Raw genomic sequence first — 19,624 nt, forward strand, 5'->3', positions numbered from 1 at the left:
CGACACCAGTCTGATTTATGATGAGCTTCCTTCTTTCCAGCTCACGCTTGCAACACGAACTACTCCACAATCCCAAAGGCAGTTTTAAAATCGGAACAAATAGCCAGTTTAACATCATAGGACAAATATCCTTCAAGAGGTCCAAGAAGCATGACATTTACTTCAGGAATGACTCAAGGTCACCATTCAAAGGGCAGAGATTCTTAGAAACTAAATATTTACTTACAGAAAAATCTGGGAGAATCCCCACAGCCGCCTCAGCCTTCCCTGAAAAGCTCTTTTGCATCCAGACAAGGGAGGATTCATAAAGGTAAATCATCTGCCTGCACAGGAACTGCAGAAATCGCTTCCTTTGAGGCCTCTCTGCCGGCAGCAACTACCAAGCCAGCATGAAATACGTTACACCAGCCTCTCCGGGCAGGGTCACCCTGCAGCTCCTGCCTCTTAACCCATGCTTACTCACCCTGACAGCCTGGACAACAGCCAGTTGGTCATTCTGCGTGCTTTTACTGACAGAGGAATATGCAAATGCCAGTTTTTGCTAATGAAAAGCAGAGAGGAATGCCTTCACACCTCTAACTCAAAAGGGAGATCAGAACTGCCCTCCAACCCAAACATTAACTCTCCCCAAAGTAAACAGATACAAATCAGAGCATACTATAATTGTAACCACAAAATTGGTGAGGTTGTGTACAGTCCAGCATTTCCAGATTCATGAGGGATGCCTTGGAAAACAGTTGTTTGCCAGAAAATGCTTTCAAAGAAACCAAGAGAGGGTAAAAAAATCATGCTGGCCCTAAAACTCAGAAAATACAAGTAATTTTCCACTTGCTTGACTCTGGAAGTAAAAGAAACTTGCACCTAAACTTTCCACTGTACCAGTAGAGTCAAGGCATTTGATATCATCTCCACTTAAATAACAACAAGAAAGACAGAAATACTTGATGCTGGACCTCTGCTGAGTTCACTGCAAGTGATTTTTAGCAATACTGATGACATATCCATTTAAATCTTTGTCACAGCAGTCTGCCAGGTTACTGTTTTACTGACAGTAATTCTAAAATAATCTTAACACAAGTACAGTAAAACAAGATGTTTGGAAGTACGCATCTTCAACTTGGTATTCCAAAAACCGCTTTCAACAAATTCTGAATGAAAACTGCCCCCAGAAGTTTTAGGCTCCCCAAAAACCTCCCAGTAGCGCTCAAACAATTAGAGTGGAAGTGACAAGTATTGCCTAAAATTATCATCAGTGAAAGGTCTGAACAAGATGAGTCAACCAACAAATGCTCTAACACATAGTTGTTTTGGATTTCGGATTTTTTTTTTTTTTTGCTATTTCACATCCGTTCTTGTACAACTTGTTGATAATTACTAATCAAAGTTAATTTGTAGAAATGTAAAACTGGTAGTAACCAGCACACAAAGACAGATGGTGGCTTGTGCTAGATTAAGTGGACATTCTATACCTCCATGTACTCTTGCTTGGGCTTGTGTTTTAGAAACTGTACTTGGTAGAAGACAGAAGACAAGGGAGAGGACAGGAAGAGGTGCAAGTAAGACATTTATCATTGGAGGCTCTGGAGCATCAAGTCAGCACATTATATAAAATTAATCTTGCCAGCTACTGGTACTTAGCTTTTTCAGCAAAGGTGGTATTAGTCACAGTCAGTAGCTCTACAGAGAGGCACAGCATCTCAGAAACACCAGAACAAGTGCTATAAAGAAAGAAGGACTGATATACAAGGTGAGATTGTACCTCATTAGATACACACCCGTTTGAAGATACAACAGACGGCACACCAGTAACGGCAGCAGCAAGGGTACCTCCAGTATCACAGGGGCTGGAAGGAGCTCTTAGCAATCAAGAGAAATGGTACTCAGTTGGCTAAATGGGTCACAAGAAGCCTTCAGCGGCCTGTTTCAGAGATCCAAAGGCAATTTTCATTTAAGTAGCATCTTAGGAAGAAAAAAAAAAATCCATATGCAATAGTTAGTTTTGTTCCACAGGATCCAGGGAGATTCCTTATCTCATGACAGATGAAGCAAGGACTGCTCCTCCAAAGGGAGGAGGTCCTGTACTCCAAAGAAAGCACTGGACACTAGATTAGGACTACAAAAACTAATGCTAGCATTGATATAGCCCACACTACAATGTAAAGGTGTTTCTGATAAAACCTCTTGCCCTAGCAGCAGTATTTACAGCTGAGGAACTCGGGATGTTTCCTATGCAAGTAATAAGAAAAAAGAAACGAGCAGCTTTAGTAGGAATGGAAAGTGTCACACTGCTTTGTTGCATGTTTTATTCAACTTTATTATTCTAAATTCTACCTGAATATTACTTAAAAGCTGTTCTATAAAGCAAATACTTTTATGAACAGCAGTTAAACCTGACAAAAAAGCAGATCATTTGCACGGTCACTCCAGTGACAGGAGGGCATCACGAAAGCCCCTTCCCATCTCCTCTCTTCAGGACACGAGGGTTAATATACCGTGTTCAACCTTTGAGCTTTATAGCTCATTCCTAAGTACTGTGGAGAGGGAAAGATAATTAAAGGCTGTTCAGAGCTGTGGGTAGAAAGCAAGCGTCTAGTCACAGACTGGTTACTTTTCTCCTATCAGATTATTTACCTGCAAAAGCTGCATCACAATTAAGCCGGCTCACAGCAATTATAACTGCTAAAAATTAAGACTTTTTGTTGGGTCATGTGTAAGGTTATGCTCTTTCAGACTCTTATTCAAAGTGCAACTAGTAGTCCTACAATAACTTGATAGTCTTATTCTCACAGCAAGGATGAGGAAAAAAACCCCTATTGTTAGATAAAAGCACATGGAGAAAAAAAAAAGTGTTTATCACTGTGAGTACACTATTAAGCAAGGAGGGGAAAAAGTAGCACTGCAGCAACAGCACTAGAAAGACCAAGTGGTCAGAACAGCATCTTTGCACCAAAGTTACCTGAACATAAATCAGGAATATAAAAGTCAGTGAAGTGCTTTGAAGTGCCATCAAATTCCTGTACTTATAATAACAATGATAGATGGCAAAGTGGAATATGAACAGATGACAATAGTTCAACTGCATCCTATTCTTCATCTACTTTTTTTTCCCCCCATTATTTTTGATTTTCTGCCTGTAACTCTCCTTCCCCTCTAGCTTGGAAACAACTAGCTTTCCAGTGAGTCAATGAGATTTATTTGTATGGATCAGCAAGTTATCAAGCTCAACTTGAACTTCATTAACTGATTTCAAAAAGATGAAGAAGTTAAACTTACAGTGTCCTTTCAGCATGTGTAATATTTTTTCACTTCTGCAATGAATTACATAGATTTTTTTCATGGTGAGGGCTGGAAGGTTTTTATATTCAGGTAATATACAATAAATCAAAATTTCTGTAACAAGAAGTTACACAGATTTCCAGTGCTTATCTCATGTTTATGTACCAGCTCTTCATGCATTTCAAACAGTCTACAGTACAAGTTGAGAGACTCAGCAAAATACCACTGCAGTAGGAGAGAAGATACAGTAACATCAACAACTGAAAAATACGTCTTTTCCTCTATTTTCACTTCTATTTCTTCAGACAACAGACAAGCTAGAGGTTAACCTGTTCATTTGTACAAACTTCAGGCTGGAAAGCTTGCAGAGACCGCTAATGAGGATGGGAAAAACCTCACATAACTCAGTGATTACCATGACTGACAATTAATATTAAGGTGCAAGCTTCACCCCAGCACAGAGATGAAGCCAGAGCTGGAGAGCTGCAGCTATAAACACAAGTCATAAAATGTGAATACTAATCGCTTTAGATTAAACAAGTTTCATACATATTATGTATATAATTAAGTATAACTTCAAATGAAATATTTCAGAGAATGTTTTTTCCAAGGCAAATCGTGGACAAAATAACTCATTTAGAAGCATTTTAAACTGCTGCATGCTTCCAAATGGAGAAAAAGGGAAATACTTTTGAGAAATAAATCAGCCTAACCTAAAAACAAGATTCATGGGATACTAGTTAGTATTATAAAAATTGAAAGCGCCCTAAACTTGGAAAGTATGACAAGAAAAGGTTGAAAGTTTTGGGGGTTTCTTTTGCTTTTTTTCTCTTTAGAAAAGCTTGAAGGAGGCAGATTAACAGAGCTAGAGAGCATTAAAAAAATTACCAGAAAACCATCAGAGGGTGTTTTTTTTGGGGGGTGGAAAGGAGGTAAGAGCTTACTTTAGTTTTAAGCCAAGGCAATTCAGTAATGATAGACTTGAGTGCTGATAGGCATCACTAGCAAAACGCAGGTTTCCACAGTCAGCTTACTCAAACACCCATATAGTAGAGTCTCCACATACTCTAGGGCGTCTTGCAGCACTACAATAGCAATTCAGCTTTCTTCATGCGCCTACAAGCCATGTATTTCCACATTCCCGAGACTGTAAGAAAGCTTGTAAGTGTTGATGAGTCAGAATGCTGCTTGGAGCATCATCAGCTCTAACACGTGGCTAGAAAGATCACATCCCGAAGGAGGCAAAGAGAGCTCTGTACTGCCATCAAACTCTCTAGTGTGGATACACAGTGAACATGAAGATAACCTATGGGTTGATTGTCACATGGCAATGTTGATTCCATCTAACATAGAAATCCACACAAATTACGTAAATACTGCCTTGAAAAGTACCACGGTACTTTGACATTGTAATTCCAAGAACAAACAGCCCTCTACAGTGCAGTCTATTATATAAAATATCAGGCTAATCATAGCAATTCAGGTTTATGAGTGTTGCCAACTCTCCTAAATGGAAGTAAAAACATGGATAAAAGTATTTAGAATCAGTCAATTACACACCTACCTCTCTTCCAAGGACAAACTAAGACATTTATTATGTCTGACTGACCACAAGAACTAACAATTCCTCAGGAGAAAAGAGTGCTTGTTTTAAATCCTAAAAGCAACACCACTCTATGGTTAGGTGTTCTTGTCTAAATTCCCCTCCTCTCCACTGATACTTGAATAATTCAAGGAACACCCAGTTCCTAACCTTGAGGAGTAAGACTGTATCAAACTGGTGTCTGATTATTTTTCAGCCCAAGCCAAAAAAAGCCCAAATCTCTCATCTGAGCCACCAACAGCACTTTTTACTTCTACGCTTGCCCAAGAAGTAGGTCGTGAAAGCAGCAGCTCCACCAAACTTGCCCTAGGTGCAAAGCCCTGGGTACTCCACTCAAACTGGAGCTGTGGGTTAGCGGCATGCTTGGGACTGGAGAGAGAAGGATGTACTGCAACAGATAACGTGTGTATCATTGACTGCAAAAGGAAAAAAGCACGATGCTATAATTACAAGCAGACATTCAGCACAAGAAAAGGAGCTGCTAGGTAGAGAAAAACTGAATGGCACGCAGGAACAGTTGACAAACATCCCACCTTTGGAGAAAGATGAAAAACAACATCTGTTCAAAATGCTATTTACAAAACAATTCATTTCACAAGCGCCTGTGTGGTATTAATGCTTTTCTCAAAATCCTGACTTACAACATCCTTGCCAACTCAAAAGACCGTATCTGCATAGTCTCATATCCTGCCCTACTCAATCTAGCTAAATAATGAAGAGGAGTACTTTGTGCAACTGTTTGTTTAAAATTACTCTCTTGAGCATTAAATGCCAAAGGGAAATATGGAAATGGTCACTCCTACGCACAAGAGTGACTAGCTGATTCAAAATTGTGATTTATTTTTAATGAGTACGTGTGCAAATCTGAGTCATGTTCTTTATGTTTGGACAAAATTATTCTTAAGATAAAATTCATCTTGGACACCATCACTCTATACAACTTTGTATAGAGAAATCGGTGGCTTTTTGGCTTCAAATCAAAGCTCTGCTTTGGACCATCAGCTTCTTGTTATTTATACAAATAAATCGGACTCACATCACCCCCCCAAGCAACTAGGAATGGACGTTTCAACACGTGCAACCGTTTCTCCCTTCAACACTGCTTTTCCAGGTGTCAAAACCCCAACAAATGAAACAAAACCATGAAACAGGTCTGCAGTGAGACTCTTAACTGGAAAGGGTTCAAAAGCTCTCTCCTTTCAGAGCCTCACCTCATCTGTCTGGTCAGTAAATTCTGTGGACGATATAGCATTGTAACCACTTCTGAAGAGCACAAGAAGTTCTAGCAACAACCCTTTTAAATGATGAAAAAAAGCTCTATTAACGAAAGCTTTTCAGGAAAAAATTGTTGCCTCAAAGCAGCAAAGTTACCTCCAATTAACCAACCTGATATTTTGCAGCGGGCAGGCTGCAAGTAAGCCAGTACGTTCAAGCTCATGTGATGCTGCAGCCAAAATGGAGTCTGGATATTCGTGTAACACTTACTCCTACTGCCTTCACTTGCTGGAAATAGTCTCAAGCAACATGCCCTCTGCTTCCTCAGTCCTTCTGCATGATGCATGGCACTGACCGTAGCCTGAATGAAAGCCAAATAGCACTCTGTCATAAGTTTTCAGGCAGTTCATAAAGCACAAGTGGCTTATCCGGAACTTGGAACAGGAAGGGAAAAGTCTTAAACATATTCCTTTAACTCAGAGGGGAGCATTTGGAGCTTGTTTCATTACTAGCAATATACTTTGCTTGTAACACAACTCCCTTTCTTAAGATAGAGACTAGATTTGGTTCTCTTGAATCCCTTACAGCCAAGTCCAAGTGAAGAATCCTACTCTCCTCTTAAATTCAACATCCCCAAACTCGGAGGAAACCATGCAGCACTGTACTAGTCTAATTATCAAATCTACTAAATATTTAGACAATGAAATTCCTGTTATCACTACCTTAGAAACAAGTCCTTTGATAACGGGAATAGCCTTGCAGCAAGCAGCAGGCTCCCTTGGGAGCTCTTTATGCAGCAGATGCTGTTATGCATCACAAACATGCCATGCTCCATCATCCGATGAAACATTCAACTCCTCCTTTCCCCTCTGCAGGAAGCCAAGAGGATTTCCCAAGTCACATGATAAATTAGAGCATTTTCATTCCAAAAAAGGAACCACAATTTTTTCCCCTGAGAAATCTCTGCACTTTTTCAGTTCACTGTTATTTCAGGGAGGAATTACTTTCTCTGACAGCCTTCCCTCCCATCTATCCTCCACACAAGAATCTCTGCAATATTTCAGACAGGTTTCCAATTAATTTAAATGACTTTAAAAAGGTTGCTGCTGCATTGCATATTGACTGTGTCTGAGTTTTGTCTAGAACCAGAAGAACATGAATGGTACATGGTCTATCAATGTGTTCTCATCGGTAAGCATTACATACATAATGACAATATAGTAATCATACAGGAAAAGTTCTATACAAAAACCATCATCCAGACCCCAGCTATGGCTTTCTAACATGTAACTTGAAAAATTCCTGCATCACTCTAGTGCTATCTTTGACAGCCCATTTTCTCTTAAAATCTTAATTGGTCACAGTAGTATTTAAAAGTGTCACTTTTGGAGTTACTGCCAGGCAGAAAACCCCCCATCACTTAAGTCTAAACATCTAAGACATACGACATGGGTAAATTATGAGGATGTATTTAAAAAAAAAAAAAAAAAGGTTTAAGTGGAGAAAATAACTCTTTCTTTTTACAATAATCTGCCACAACCAATTTCTTTCATTTCAAGACATACCTTAGAGTCCACTATTCTGATTAAATTCCACAACCTGCATTCTGGCTGATGAACATCCATTTGCTATTCACCCTACAGATTTCAGCTGCAAATCAAAAACGAATGCAGCATCATTAGAAGTCATTTCTGGCAGAAGAAAACGAGGGCTTAAGACCATTATCACCATGCTTTAACAAGGGGGGTCTAGAGTATGTAAGTCAAGGGACAGGTAGGCGCACAGAGGAAGGAAACCACGTAGAGGAGAACAGCAGCTGACAAGGAATACAGAGTCACAGTTCAGCAGATACCGCCATTCACGTTTCAGCTGACAGTGAGCAAGCCCGTATGTCAAGGGAGCACCTCCTGCTCATTGGAAGCTATACCTTGACAAAGCCATGAATTTACAAGGACCATATGTTGGGTTCTAACGGAACCATTCTTAAAGTTGCTCTTCCAGCTATTTCCAAAACAAACAAGTCTCAAACGTAGAAACAAGCCACCTCCATTACTACTTTCAGGGAACATGCGTTTCCTTAGCTGCTCCAAAGTACAGTAACAGAGATGAGCTCATCCCAATAAACTCACTATGCAGCTTAAGGAAACATGACATTCTTTGTAACAAAACAAAACAAGGAAAGCTTTGCCTAGCTTGGCGCTTTTCAAGGTCATATGGCGATGCAGAACAGGAAAAACATGGAGTAACTTCAGATTCTTTTCCAGCAACTGACCTAGAAAATTGGAGGATGACCTGGAAACTCCTCTCACAACCTGGAAGGAAAGGATGCTGCTTGCCAGCTGCTGACCCCACGGTCACTTCATTCATGAACCACTCACTGAGCTTCCCCACCTGAAATTGCATGGACGCTGATCCAAGAAACCTAGTTATTCTGCATTCCTCCTTCCAACCCATGTATCAACTAAGAGAAATCCAGTAGCAAAGGTGTCCTCACGTAACTCCATACTCAGATTCTCCGCAGTGAGAAGCTCCGAGCACTCTGACAGAGTGCTCAGGTGTCCCCAGCTCCTGCACACATACGGAGGAATAAGTGCTGCTCCGAGGCGCATCGCAAAGTCAAGGCTTACCACTTTTAACTGGCAGCCATTCACCCTTGCCCCATTTCTACAACCTCGCACCACTTGGAGTCTACGTAAACTTTGAATAACAGAAGGAGCAACAAGCTACGTACACATCTTGGGACCTGCATGACAAAAAGTAACTGAAATGGTTACCACAACATTATTCCAAAACCCTCTCAAAACAGCAATACATTCCACAAAGCTTTTCTTAAACCCTATAAAAGTTCTTAGGCTACGACCTCAGAGTGAATTATTTGTTCCCAGCAGGCTACAGGACAGAATGCAAGATTGATAATCACCCAGAGGGTTTTTTTCATGGCGGTCACCCCCTGGTAGATCCTTCCTAAGTTCTATATCTAAGTGAAATTCGAGTGTTAATTATTGCAGTAAGCAGTTTCAGAGATTTGAGTCTCGTCATTGCACGGCAGTCCTTTCCTCCTGGGGAAGCCAACAAAAGTGAATCGCTGGAACGAGCTTGTTCGCCGCGTTTTTTCCCCTCTCCTGCTTATGCAATTTGTTCTACATTTCCTAATTCCTTAAGAGCTGCCAAGAATGCAGAAAAAGATAGCGGACATGCTTCGTATTTTACATGAGACATAAGCAATACCCCATAGGCTTGCCCTACTGGAAAGTAATTCCACATCACATTCAAGTACTGCATATTTTCATCTTCATTAAAATGACATCTCATTTTGATGACCAATTGAGACCTTAATAACAGGAAGAAAACCCTTTGCCAAAACTTTAATAGAAAAGGGACATGTCACTTTCTTTTCATCATTAAATACTCAAGGACAAAAACAGTCGTTAAAGCCAGATCGCTCTAGTTCACCCTCAAAAAGCAAGTACTGAAATATGATGAAAACCGCATCAGCAATATGACAGGTGGTCTCTCACCCAGAGAGCACTTCAGAGATTAGAAGTATTCCTCCATGGCGAGCAGAGAGCACACAGTTTAATCTAGCAAAATTTGTCAAGGACAGCCCTTCATCCCCCACAGGGCTACCAGAGGCCATGGGAGCAGAAAGCAGCAGTTGGGATCTCAGGAAGAGTGACCACCAGCTGACACTGCAATAAATAAATAAGGAATTAAAAAACCCCAAAAACAACAACAACAAAAACACAACAAAAGTAAACCCACCCAAAATCTAAAACCATTTCTAGATTTCCATGGACCTACAAATAGGAGAATAATTTAAATTACAGATTTGTGTCACCTCAACGCTATTTTATAGAACGGCAAACGAAGGACTCATAGCACAAATCAGAAATCAAGTCATAAAAGTTAGGTTTTACCCTCAAGACTGGGTGGGACCTAATCTCAGAGAAAGTTTAATCTTAAAGATTAGTCTAAAAACAGCTTTAGAATATGAACACCACCACCAAAAAAAATATTCTTTTTTCTTCTCTTTTTCAGGCTTGACTCTGGTAACGAGAGCTATACCCATCCTGTCTAAGTACAGCTGAGAAACAGTCCCTGCATGGAAGAAGAGCTGTCCTGAAATTTTTATATTGACTGGATCAACCTTACCATGGCTGTAACTTCCTTTCCTATCACAGATCCTACTTACAAAGTCTTGATTATTCTCATAGACTGAGTTATTAAAAAAAAAAAAAGGTAGCATCCTCAAATAATGGTCAAAAAACCTCAACTTCTCCTTCTTTCTGTATAGCACTCCTCTTTCACATAAAGAGGGCCCCAGAACAGTGTTCTCTGGACACAGCCAAGTAAAGCTTTCTTCCTATTCATGGAATGAATGGACACATCAAAAGCTGTAAAATGTCTTTTTTTTTTTAATTCAGCCTCCCTTCAATATCTGTTTTGCTCTGTAAGAATGAATACGATCAAGAGAATGTTTGAGCCACTTTCATATACCAAAGAATACCTGGTGGTCGTTCCCCCTCTAAGTTTTTGTTCATGCAAAAAAAAACCCAACACAATCTAACGAAAAAGCTAAAAGGCACAAAATTTTCAACTTAGTACTGGTATTCCATTGCTCTATAATTAGCTAAGGGCAGATTCCCTCCTCTCATTTCAAGTTAAAACACTGAAAAAGTTCTCTTTCCTCCTGAACCTTTCAAACTAGCGTTGGGCTGTAGCCTCCCTTGTGGCAGGAAATCCAGTGTGAGGCTTTGCCTTGCATTTTAATCAATTTAGTCGGCACTAGAGTGGGCAAGCAGCAATGACAGCTACAAGAAATCGTTATGTTTTCACCACCCTCTGCCAGGGTGAGGAGAGCGAGGAGTCAGTAGGACAGCAAGCGCACATGTGTGGGAAGGAGATGAGGGAAGAAGCAGGAGAAAAAGGAGGTTTGGTGGAGAGACCCATCTTTACAGTCAAATCATCCCTTCCTAGGGCTCCCTCAACATTATAAATATTCTGCTGAGTTTTTATTTGCTTATATTGCAGTTCAAGCCACATCCCATGTTGACTTCCAAAGCGACACGAGATGCATCTCTTCATCGTATGCAGCACACATGTCACTGCTCCTGTGGATGTCCAGGCATGGGCAACATTGGAAGTCAGGGTAGGCAACAAGTGCAACGAAAGATCCAGCAAGAATAATTGTTTTATGTCCCTTCAAACCACTGGACAGCCACCAGTCGTTCAGCTTTTTAATCATTGATTTGAAAATTACAATCAGCAGTGTGCAAGGTCAGGCAAACAGAAGTCCAGTTAATTAAAGCAGTCCGCCAGTTGCCATCCTCAGCAAAAACAGACACGACACCAAAATATTCTTCCAGGTCTCACCATCCTTGCAGCCAGTCACTGCTGCTACCTGAGTTTTGTGAGCCCCAGGATTCACCTGTTAAATAAATTTGTTTCAAGGGATGGGCAACAGTAGGGCAATAAACTGTTGCTTGTGACACCAAGGGCTTGAGGTGGTTTCCCACCAGGGAAATTACCACCACACTACTGAGCAACAGCTTCTCTAGAAGTGGATGCTGCAACAGTTTCAGCCACTGAGTGGGAAAAAAATCAAGAAACACCACTAAATAGACATTGTATCTATGCCAAGTAAAGGACAGCTTCAGCAGGGTGTCCATTGTACCTTCCTCCCAAAGCTTCTCACATCCCAGAACACCTTTCCTTGGCACAGAGTCCTCTTGTCTTGGCAGGATACGCTCTCTACTGCATCCTTAATACAGGGCTGCCCGCACCAAAATCCTACCCTGCTTAGAGGACTGATTGACACAAGTAATCCTGGTCCTCATCTAGAGCAGAGATAAAAACCTGCAGGTTGCCCGATACCTACTTGAAATTTGGCTGCAGTTCAATTAGGTTGAGTTTTTCCTTTTTAGGCTTAGAAGAAGTTGCTAGGGGTCATTATTCCTGATCTACCCAGAATTGACAGGATTAACTACCATAGGAACACCACATATAGCCGAGCCCTTGATTTTCAGCAGGTATTTTTTTCAGATCTGAACCAGCTGATTAGTTTCTGATCTAACAGAACTCAACCACTGGCTACACGTGCTAAGAAACACAATAATAAGAGACTCTAATCTTTGTAGGAAGTAAGCCACAAAGATTAGACATTCAACATGCAAAAGCGGAGCATTTTATTTAAGTCCTTGGTCTACCACCTCATATTTGAAAAACATTTATAGCTTACTTGTTTGTGAACCTTTTTCACAGAGGATTGCTTCCCAGCCCCACCGCATCTCAGCGGCACAGAGCACTCGCCTTTGGCAGCTTACCCTCAACACCCACAGCACCTGGAACAAGCAGGAGTGAAAGAAGAGGCTTCCCTTGCTTCATAAGGAAGTTTCCTCGAAGGAACATCCACTTCAATTCTTTCTCCACACTCCTCCGAGGGCATGCTGTCTAACAGGAAAATAGCAGCATTTTTTGTATTAAGCATTAGAAATTACTGCAGGACAAAGGCCTTAATTAATAGGTAGTATTGTGATTTATGGCTGCTATGCTTCCCACCAGTTGATAACCTCACAAACACCGCTAGACTGAGAAGTGCCACCTAATATCCCATGCCAAGGGCTCCATCCCCATCCCGCTCCCGTTGCTTACAACGCCAGCACGTGGGGCTGTGCACTCGCACCCCCACAGCACACCTTGCACGGTCCCTGCTGACCACCAGCAGCCCAGCTTCTTCCCACCATTCTTACTGCTTCTCCATCCTTTGCCACTTCTTGCATGTAGCTGGCATACAGAATAAAACACCCCGCATAACACACTTATTCCACTTCATATTTCTTGCTGATACTGACTTTTGCCATTTCTGGTCTTCCCACCAGCAGAAGCATCTTGGTCTGATCAGCCAAACTGTGTCTCACCTCCTGTCTTCACACGCAACCTCCCAGCAGCCCATCAGATCCCCGCAGTTCCCTCCCAACGAGGAAGCGCATACAGCATCCGTTTAAAACAAACACTAATACTATTGATGTTCCACTCTATGAGCTGTTCAGCTGTACTCGTCTCCAAAGCTGTAACCATCCACTCATTCCCCGACATTACAAACCCCCAGTCTACTTCAGCAGTTTCTCCACCACAAATGTGCTTGCTAACTCTCTCCCCTCTCCTCTACAAAGCTTCTTCCACTCTCATGTACGTGTAACTGAGACTGGGAGAGTGAAAAGAGATACAACCTCTGATACTTCTGTTCTAAATCCATTTATTCAGTTCTGTCATATTCTTCCAACGCTATGGATGTTCCAGCCCCACTTCCTACATGGTTATGCCAACTGGCTCTCTCCTTACCCTGCACAGTCATCCTGCGAGGCACAACATCACCACTTTCAGAGGGAAAATTCACAAATATCAGTAAACACTTCCTCCTGCCTGCTTCTTCCTATTCCTAGATCAATAAGTGAATTTCCCATTCAAATTTTCTGCACCCTCGTCCCAGGATCTCTCACACCCTGTGATACTGTTCAGGTAGGACAGAACATGAAGGCTCATTGTCTCATCCAAAACCCCACATCTACATGCTAGAGCCTGCTGACCTTTCCCAACTCTCTCAGGTTTCAAAACTCTCAAGCAAGCTGTGAATGCTTCACTTAAGCCCTGTGTCTCCCAATATTACTGTATTCCCACCTGACCCTTCATAAACCAGGTATTTACTCAAGAGTTCGGACCTCCTTGCCCTCTCTACTGTTTGATGTTATCACAGCCTCATTCTTTACACTTTACCCATCTGGAGGGTTTTTGTTTGTTTGCTTGTTTTAAAGTACTGTCCTCTCACAGCAGTCAGGTCAATTGGTCCAGGGTCTTCCAGCACAACTTATATCCCTTTTGAAAGAACTCATCCATAAGACCATTTAGAATTTCCCCCCTATTTCAAGAAAGCCAATTTATCACCTCTGCTAGAAATCAGCCAGTCTGAGAAGTAACCAAGTAGAATTTATTGTATTTATTAAACAATACTGCACAGACATACCTAATATAATCATTCTATTAATTACACCTATACTACACAAACTCTTTCTACCTATTTCCTAATATAACCTATAGCATCAAAAAGCTGCAGTTCTATCAAAGAGCAGGATGAATTGTTTATCAGCAATAACCAGTTGATGTGACCCTAACCACCTCCGATAATGAAGATTCAACAGCCTTCCCAGGAAATAATTCAGCATTTCACTCCTCTTACTGTCCGTAAAAAGATTCCCAGCACCTAACCAAATCCCTCTTCTCACTCTGTAAGCCCATTCCTTCTTCTCCTACCCTACACAGATTTTCTGTTTTTCTGATTCCTCTTTGCAGCTATCTTTTTCTGATTTTCTCTTTATTATGAAGAGCTCCAGTTCCTGTAATTTCTCCTTGGAGAACATATATTCTAGGATTTGGCAGCTCTCGGGTCTCTACTCTCTCCCAGTGGTCCACATAGTTTCTCAAGTGCAGCACGATGGAAAGGATAGCTCATCTTTTCTGTGAGATCAATAGGCACATTACAGATGCTGTCAAAAGGAACAGTTAGATCCCGGGTCCAAAACTGCTCACAGCAAGCTTCCACCCCATCACTAGGTTCACAGGGACACTTCACCATTCAACACCTCCTAAACCAACTTGTGTACACACTCCCTATTGAAAAGAAGAAAACCCCCAAAAACTAATCACTGCAACACCACAAATAGCCAACAGTCAAGCTGCCAGAAATCAAACAGCATAACCCAACCAGTACTAAAGCCAGAAGAGCTTTCTAATCATCAGTCCACAGGACACAAGCAAAACCCTTCTCCTTCCCCAAGCACCTGAAGGAGACAGCTTTGACAGTATGATTTTAGCATGTTCCCGAGCGTGCCCCCATGTCAGCAGTGTCCGCTCAGCTTGGGCCACAGAGACAGCAAAGTATCCCAGACAAACTGAAGAGATTCAGGACATGTTTTTATGGTTGGTTTTAATCTTCTTGCACGTTTACTGCTACGCTTAGCCCGATTAGTGGAATCAAGCATGAATCTGAGTCTCTGTTCAATTAATCACAAAGGTCAACTTAAATTTAGATGAGTAATTTACTATTTTCTGGGCCAGACTGCCAAAAGAAACAACTCAAATAATAATTATGAAAACTGAAAAGGCTGTTCCACACCTGGACAGAGTCCAGGGTACCGGCGGCCTCACTTGGCAAGTTGGTATTTACAAAGTCTGAAGTCAATACTGCAGAAGTCACACTTCACACATGTGAACAGTCGCACTGCAAATATGGGACTGATGCAACTGAGACACTCGATACCAACAGAACCTCTGGCATCCCATCGCTATGAAAACATACCGACGCCGGCAGAGGAACTACCAGCACCCTGAAAATATAAGGCACAAATGCTTAGCTGCTCATTAAACAGTACCCTGGGGACCCAGCGTTACAGCTGCTTTTCCAGGGGAGCTCAGAGCCCTGCTCCATCACCCGATTAATACACGATTTCAGTGGCTTTAGGTAGTTTCGCGATTAGTTGCTTCAGCAAAACAACAAGTGAGCGACAGGTGCACACCTCCAACGGCAGCTTTTTTTATAGGCACCAATAAAACAGATTGTGGCAAAAGCTAGAAGAATATCCCACGGTTACATACTGTTCCCTTAGTTTAAAAAGAGAAAAACCTCCCGGTATTTTTAGCAAATCTCTCGAGCTTCAAGACGCAACCTGCTGCCTTTACAGTTTTTTTCCACCCTAAGACACATAGTAAGCAACGCATGTGCTGCGAGTCTTCTCTTTTCTGTCAGAGCCATTAAGCACGCTGCTTCTGCAGGGGAAGCAACCAAAAACTGGCATTTTGTTGTCCCCCCCACCCCACCCCAGCCGCACCAACCTGGATGACACCGCCCCGGAGCGGATTCGGGGAGCCCCCCGAGTGCCTCTCCCCTGCCTGACCTTGAGGGGGGGCGGCAAAAAAAACCAACAAAAAAAAAAAGGAAAACAAATTAAAAATTAAAAAAGCGAAGTCGAAGATCGGCAGGGCACTGCGAGGGCCGTCTCCCGCCCGTGCCCCGGGCTGATGCTGCTCCCCCCGCCGTCGCCGCCGCCACCACCCCCGGCGGAGCTGCCGCCCCCCGCCCCCCCCGGCTCCCGGCGGCCCCGCGCGCCACCTGGCGGCCGCGACCCGCCGGGACCCGACCCCCGCCCCGGGAGCCCATCCCCGGTAACCGCGGGCTGCGCCGGGCCGCTCCCGCGCCCTCCGGAAAGAGGCGGGGAAAAAGCCGGCACGGCCCGAGGCGGGATCGCTTGTTCCCGGGGCAGAGCGGCGGCAGGAGGAGCGGGGAGCTGCCCGCTGCCGGAGCGCGGCCGGGGGCTCGGCTGCCGCCGCCCGCCGCGCTCAAGTTTCGCCCGGCGACGGCGCTAAGGCGCGGCCGCCCGGCCGGGGGCCGCCACCTCCCGGGGAACGGGGCAGAGAGGGAAGCCGGGCCCCCCCCTCCGCCGCCCGCCGCTTGCCGGCACCGCGCCCGCCTCAGCCGGCCGCCGCCTGAAGGGCACGGCTGCCGCCTCACTCACCGTCCGGTGTCGCTGCTGCTGCTGCTGTTGGCGGCGCCGCCCCAGCGCCGGGAAGCAACCGGCCGCCGTCAGCGCGGCGGGGCGGCGGCAGAGGAGGAGCGGCAGCGATCTGCCCGCCGTGGCCGCCATCGCGCCGCTGGAGCCGCCTCACGCTGCGACGGCGGCGGTTGCTGCTGCCGCCCGGGCGGGAGGGGGGGGGGGGGGGGGGGGGAGCGGCGGGGCGGGGCCGGCCTGCGGCGGCGGCCAATCGGAGCGTCCCCTTCGCCGGCCCGGGGCTCGTCAAGCCAGGCCGGGGCCGCCAATCAGCGCCGCGAGCATGCCCGGCCCGGAGAGGCGATTGGTCGCTGCGTTCCCTCCCCGGCGGTGGGCGGGGCCGCGCGCGGGCTAGAGGGTAGGGAAACTCCTCAGCAGGGGCGCGCGGGGCGGGGCCGGAGGGGAGGGGCGGGGTCACACCGGGGGCGGGGCCAGTACGGGGGCGGGGCCAAGAGAGCGTCCGCTAGGGGAGGGGTGCGGGGAGATGGGGTGTACCGGGGAGGTGGGGTGTACTGGGGCAGAGGGTGTACCGGGGAGATGGGGTGTAACGAGGAGATGGGGTGTACCAGGGCAGGGGTTGCACCGGGGAGATGGGGTGTAACGGGGAGATGGGATGTACCAGGGAGGGGTGCGGGGAGATGGGGTGTACCAGGGAGATGGGGTGTACCGGGGAGGTGGGGTGTACCGGGGCAGAGGGTGTACCGGAAAGATGGGGTGTACCGGGGAGATGGGGTGTACCAGGGCAGGGGGTGCACCGGGGAGATGGGGTGTAACGGGAAGATGGGGTGCACCGGGGAGATGGGGTGTAACGGGAAGATGGGGTGTACCAGGGAGGGGTGCGGGGAGATGGGGTGCACCGGGGAGATGGGGTGTACAAGGGCACGGGGTGCACCGGGTAGGGGGTGCGAGGAAATGGGGCGCACCGGCCAGATGGGGTGCACCAGGGAGGGGGTGCACTGGGGAGGGGTGCAGGGAGATGAAGTGTACCGGGGAGATGGGGTGCACCAGGGGAGAGGGTGCACCAGGGAGGGGGTGCGGAAAGATGGGGTGCACCAAGGGAGAGTGTGCACCAGGGAGGGGGTGCAGGGTGACAGGGTGCAACAAGGAAGGCCTCAAAGGCTCCACCCTGGGGATGCACCGTGGGGGAGATGCAGGGATCTGGGGTGCCGGGCCAAGCCAGCATCCCCCCCCATGGTAGTTTCAATGAATGGTATAAAAAGTGGGTGATCAAAAAAAAAAAAGTATATATATATTGCAGAGTGAAAGATGTACCTGCATACGTGGTGGGCTGGGCCACCGGTGTAGACCTTGGAGCATCTGGGCTAAACAAGCAATAGGTGCTCAGTTGTTTCTTGAAAGGTGATTTACTTGGATTATTTTTCTTAGAAAAGACTTTTCCCTTCAGCCTGGGAGTTGTTACAATACTGCCGGCGGCTCCTTTTTAATTCCTGGGAAGGAATAGTCCAGAAGGGAGACAAGCCTATCGTTTTTAATACTGGAAGTGGCCCCAGAATTTCTTGTTAGAAATGGAGCTTTAAAAAATATTAATGCGCAAGCAGTCCCCATGTGCAGCAATACTGTAATGGCTGGGACTGAAACAAACTGCCTTGGCTTAAAAGCAGCTGGGATCCCGTATTATTATTATTTTTTGAAGTCGAGGAGCCTGGGTCCTCACTGCATGGAGCAACCCGGATGCACCTTCTCCTGGGAAGTGAGGAGGGGATGATGCTCAGGAAAAGCGACTCGCTGGAGATTAATGGGGAGAAAACTCTGACAAGGCTGGAGGTTGCCAAAAGCATCAGGAACACACAGGCTGAGAGACTGAGAGGCTGAGAGAGGCTATTCTTTACCACCCCTGTTTGCCACCAAGACCTTCTAAAAATACAGAGGGGAGCATGACCAGGTGATGGGGTGATACAGATGTGCTTCAGCCATCACCCACACCACCACAACACACCGGTGCCCTCCTCCTTCCAGTACTGCCTTCCCCAAACCCTGCCTTCGCATCCACTCAGATGCTGAAGGGTTGTTCTCAGCTTTTCCCCAAGCAACGTCATTTTGGAGCCACACAGCTCATCCCTGACCAATCCTCCACCTCAGTCCTCATTTCTGGCTGGGTTTTCCCACAGGGATGGATTTTCCCTTCCTTCTCTGTTGGTTGGGAAAACGTGGTTGAAGCTGTCACCTCAACTGTGTCCTTCTGGAAGGATTGACCTACAGTCTTTCCAGTGTAGCGTGTTTAGCACTCCAATAATTATTTGCTTTTTCTTGCAAGATCAAGGAGACCTACTGCAGCAGCTGCTCTGAGCTCCACTGCTCAGATTGGATCAAACCTTTGCTCAGCCCCTGCTCATTGTATCTCCCATTGAAGACTGATAGCAGCAGGAAAAAGGCTTTAAAATAAGGATTTTGTGCAGTGCACCCCTCTGCAATGATCCCAGGATCATCCACACTGGAGGATGCTCCTGCACACATTGTGGCTGAAGAGCAGCCTCATGGACCACAGCTGGGGTGTTCCTCTCCAGGGACACCAGCCTCTCCCCATTACAGTTTGCAGTGTCCCCACACAATGGGATTAAAAGCCTCAAAATGGCAAAACTGGGGTTAATGCAGCCGGGAGGAGCTGGAAAACAGAGATTAGAAAGGCAGGAAAGGGGGAGGAAGGAAGTCCCCAGAATGGGGAAGGTCCCAGGGAGGGCAGAGGATGCAGCCCCAGCAGTGCTTTGGGGCAGAGCCACCTCTTCACGCCATAAACTACCCAACCCAATGCTTTTTTTTTTGGCTGGGTGAGCAGAGATATGTTTAGGGTGAGCCCATACTGCCCTCCCCCATGGGGCTCCCTACCAGGGCTCAGTGTTGGCAGCTCCAGTGGAGGGCAGGGACAGGCACGTCCAGCAGACCCTGGGCCACCAGACCTGCCCCAGCTGCTCTC

At 45.5% G+C, this 19,624-nt stretch overlaps 1 protein-coding gene across 3 annotated transcripts in view; it reads right to left on the reverse strand.

The window, feature by feature from the left end:
- MCU (mitochondrial calcium uniporter) overlaps nucleotides 1-16,833 on the reverse strand; it is a 94,164-nt gene extending 77,331 nt beyond the window's left edge. For all 3 annotated transcript variants that reach the window (XM_074830195.1, XM_074830196.1, XM_074830197.1), the window contains exon 1: nucleotides 16,660-16,833. In XM_074830195.1, the coding sequence (XP_074686296.1) occupies nucleotides 16,660-16,788 (129 nt within the window). In that variant the 5' untranslated portion in view covers nucleotides 16,789-16,833. The remainder of the gene's footprint in view (nucleotides 1-16,659) is intronic.
- Nucleotides 16,834-19,624: the final 2,791 nt, after the last annotated feature.

This window comes from Strix aluco, chromosome 7 (genome assembly GCF_031877795.1).
Source record: "Strix aluco isolate bStrAlu1 chromosome 7, bStrAlu1.hap1, whole genome shotgun sequence".
NCBI classification, from domain to species: Eukaryota; Metazoa; Chordata; class Aves; order Strigiformes; family Strigidae; genus Strix; species Strix aluco.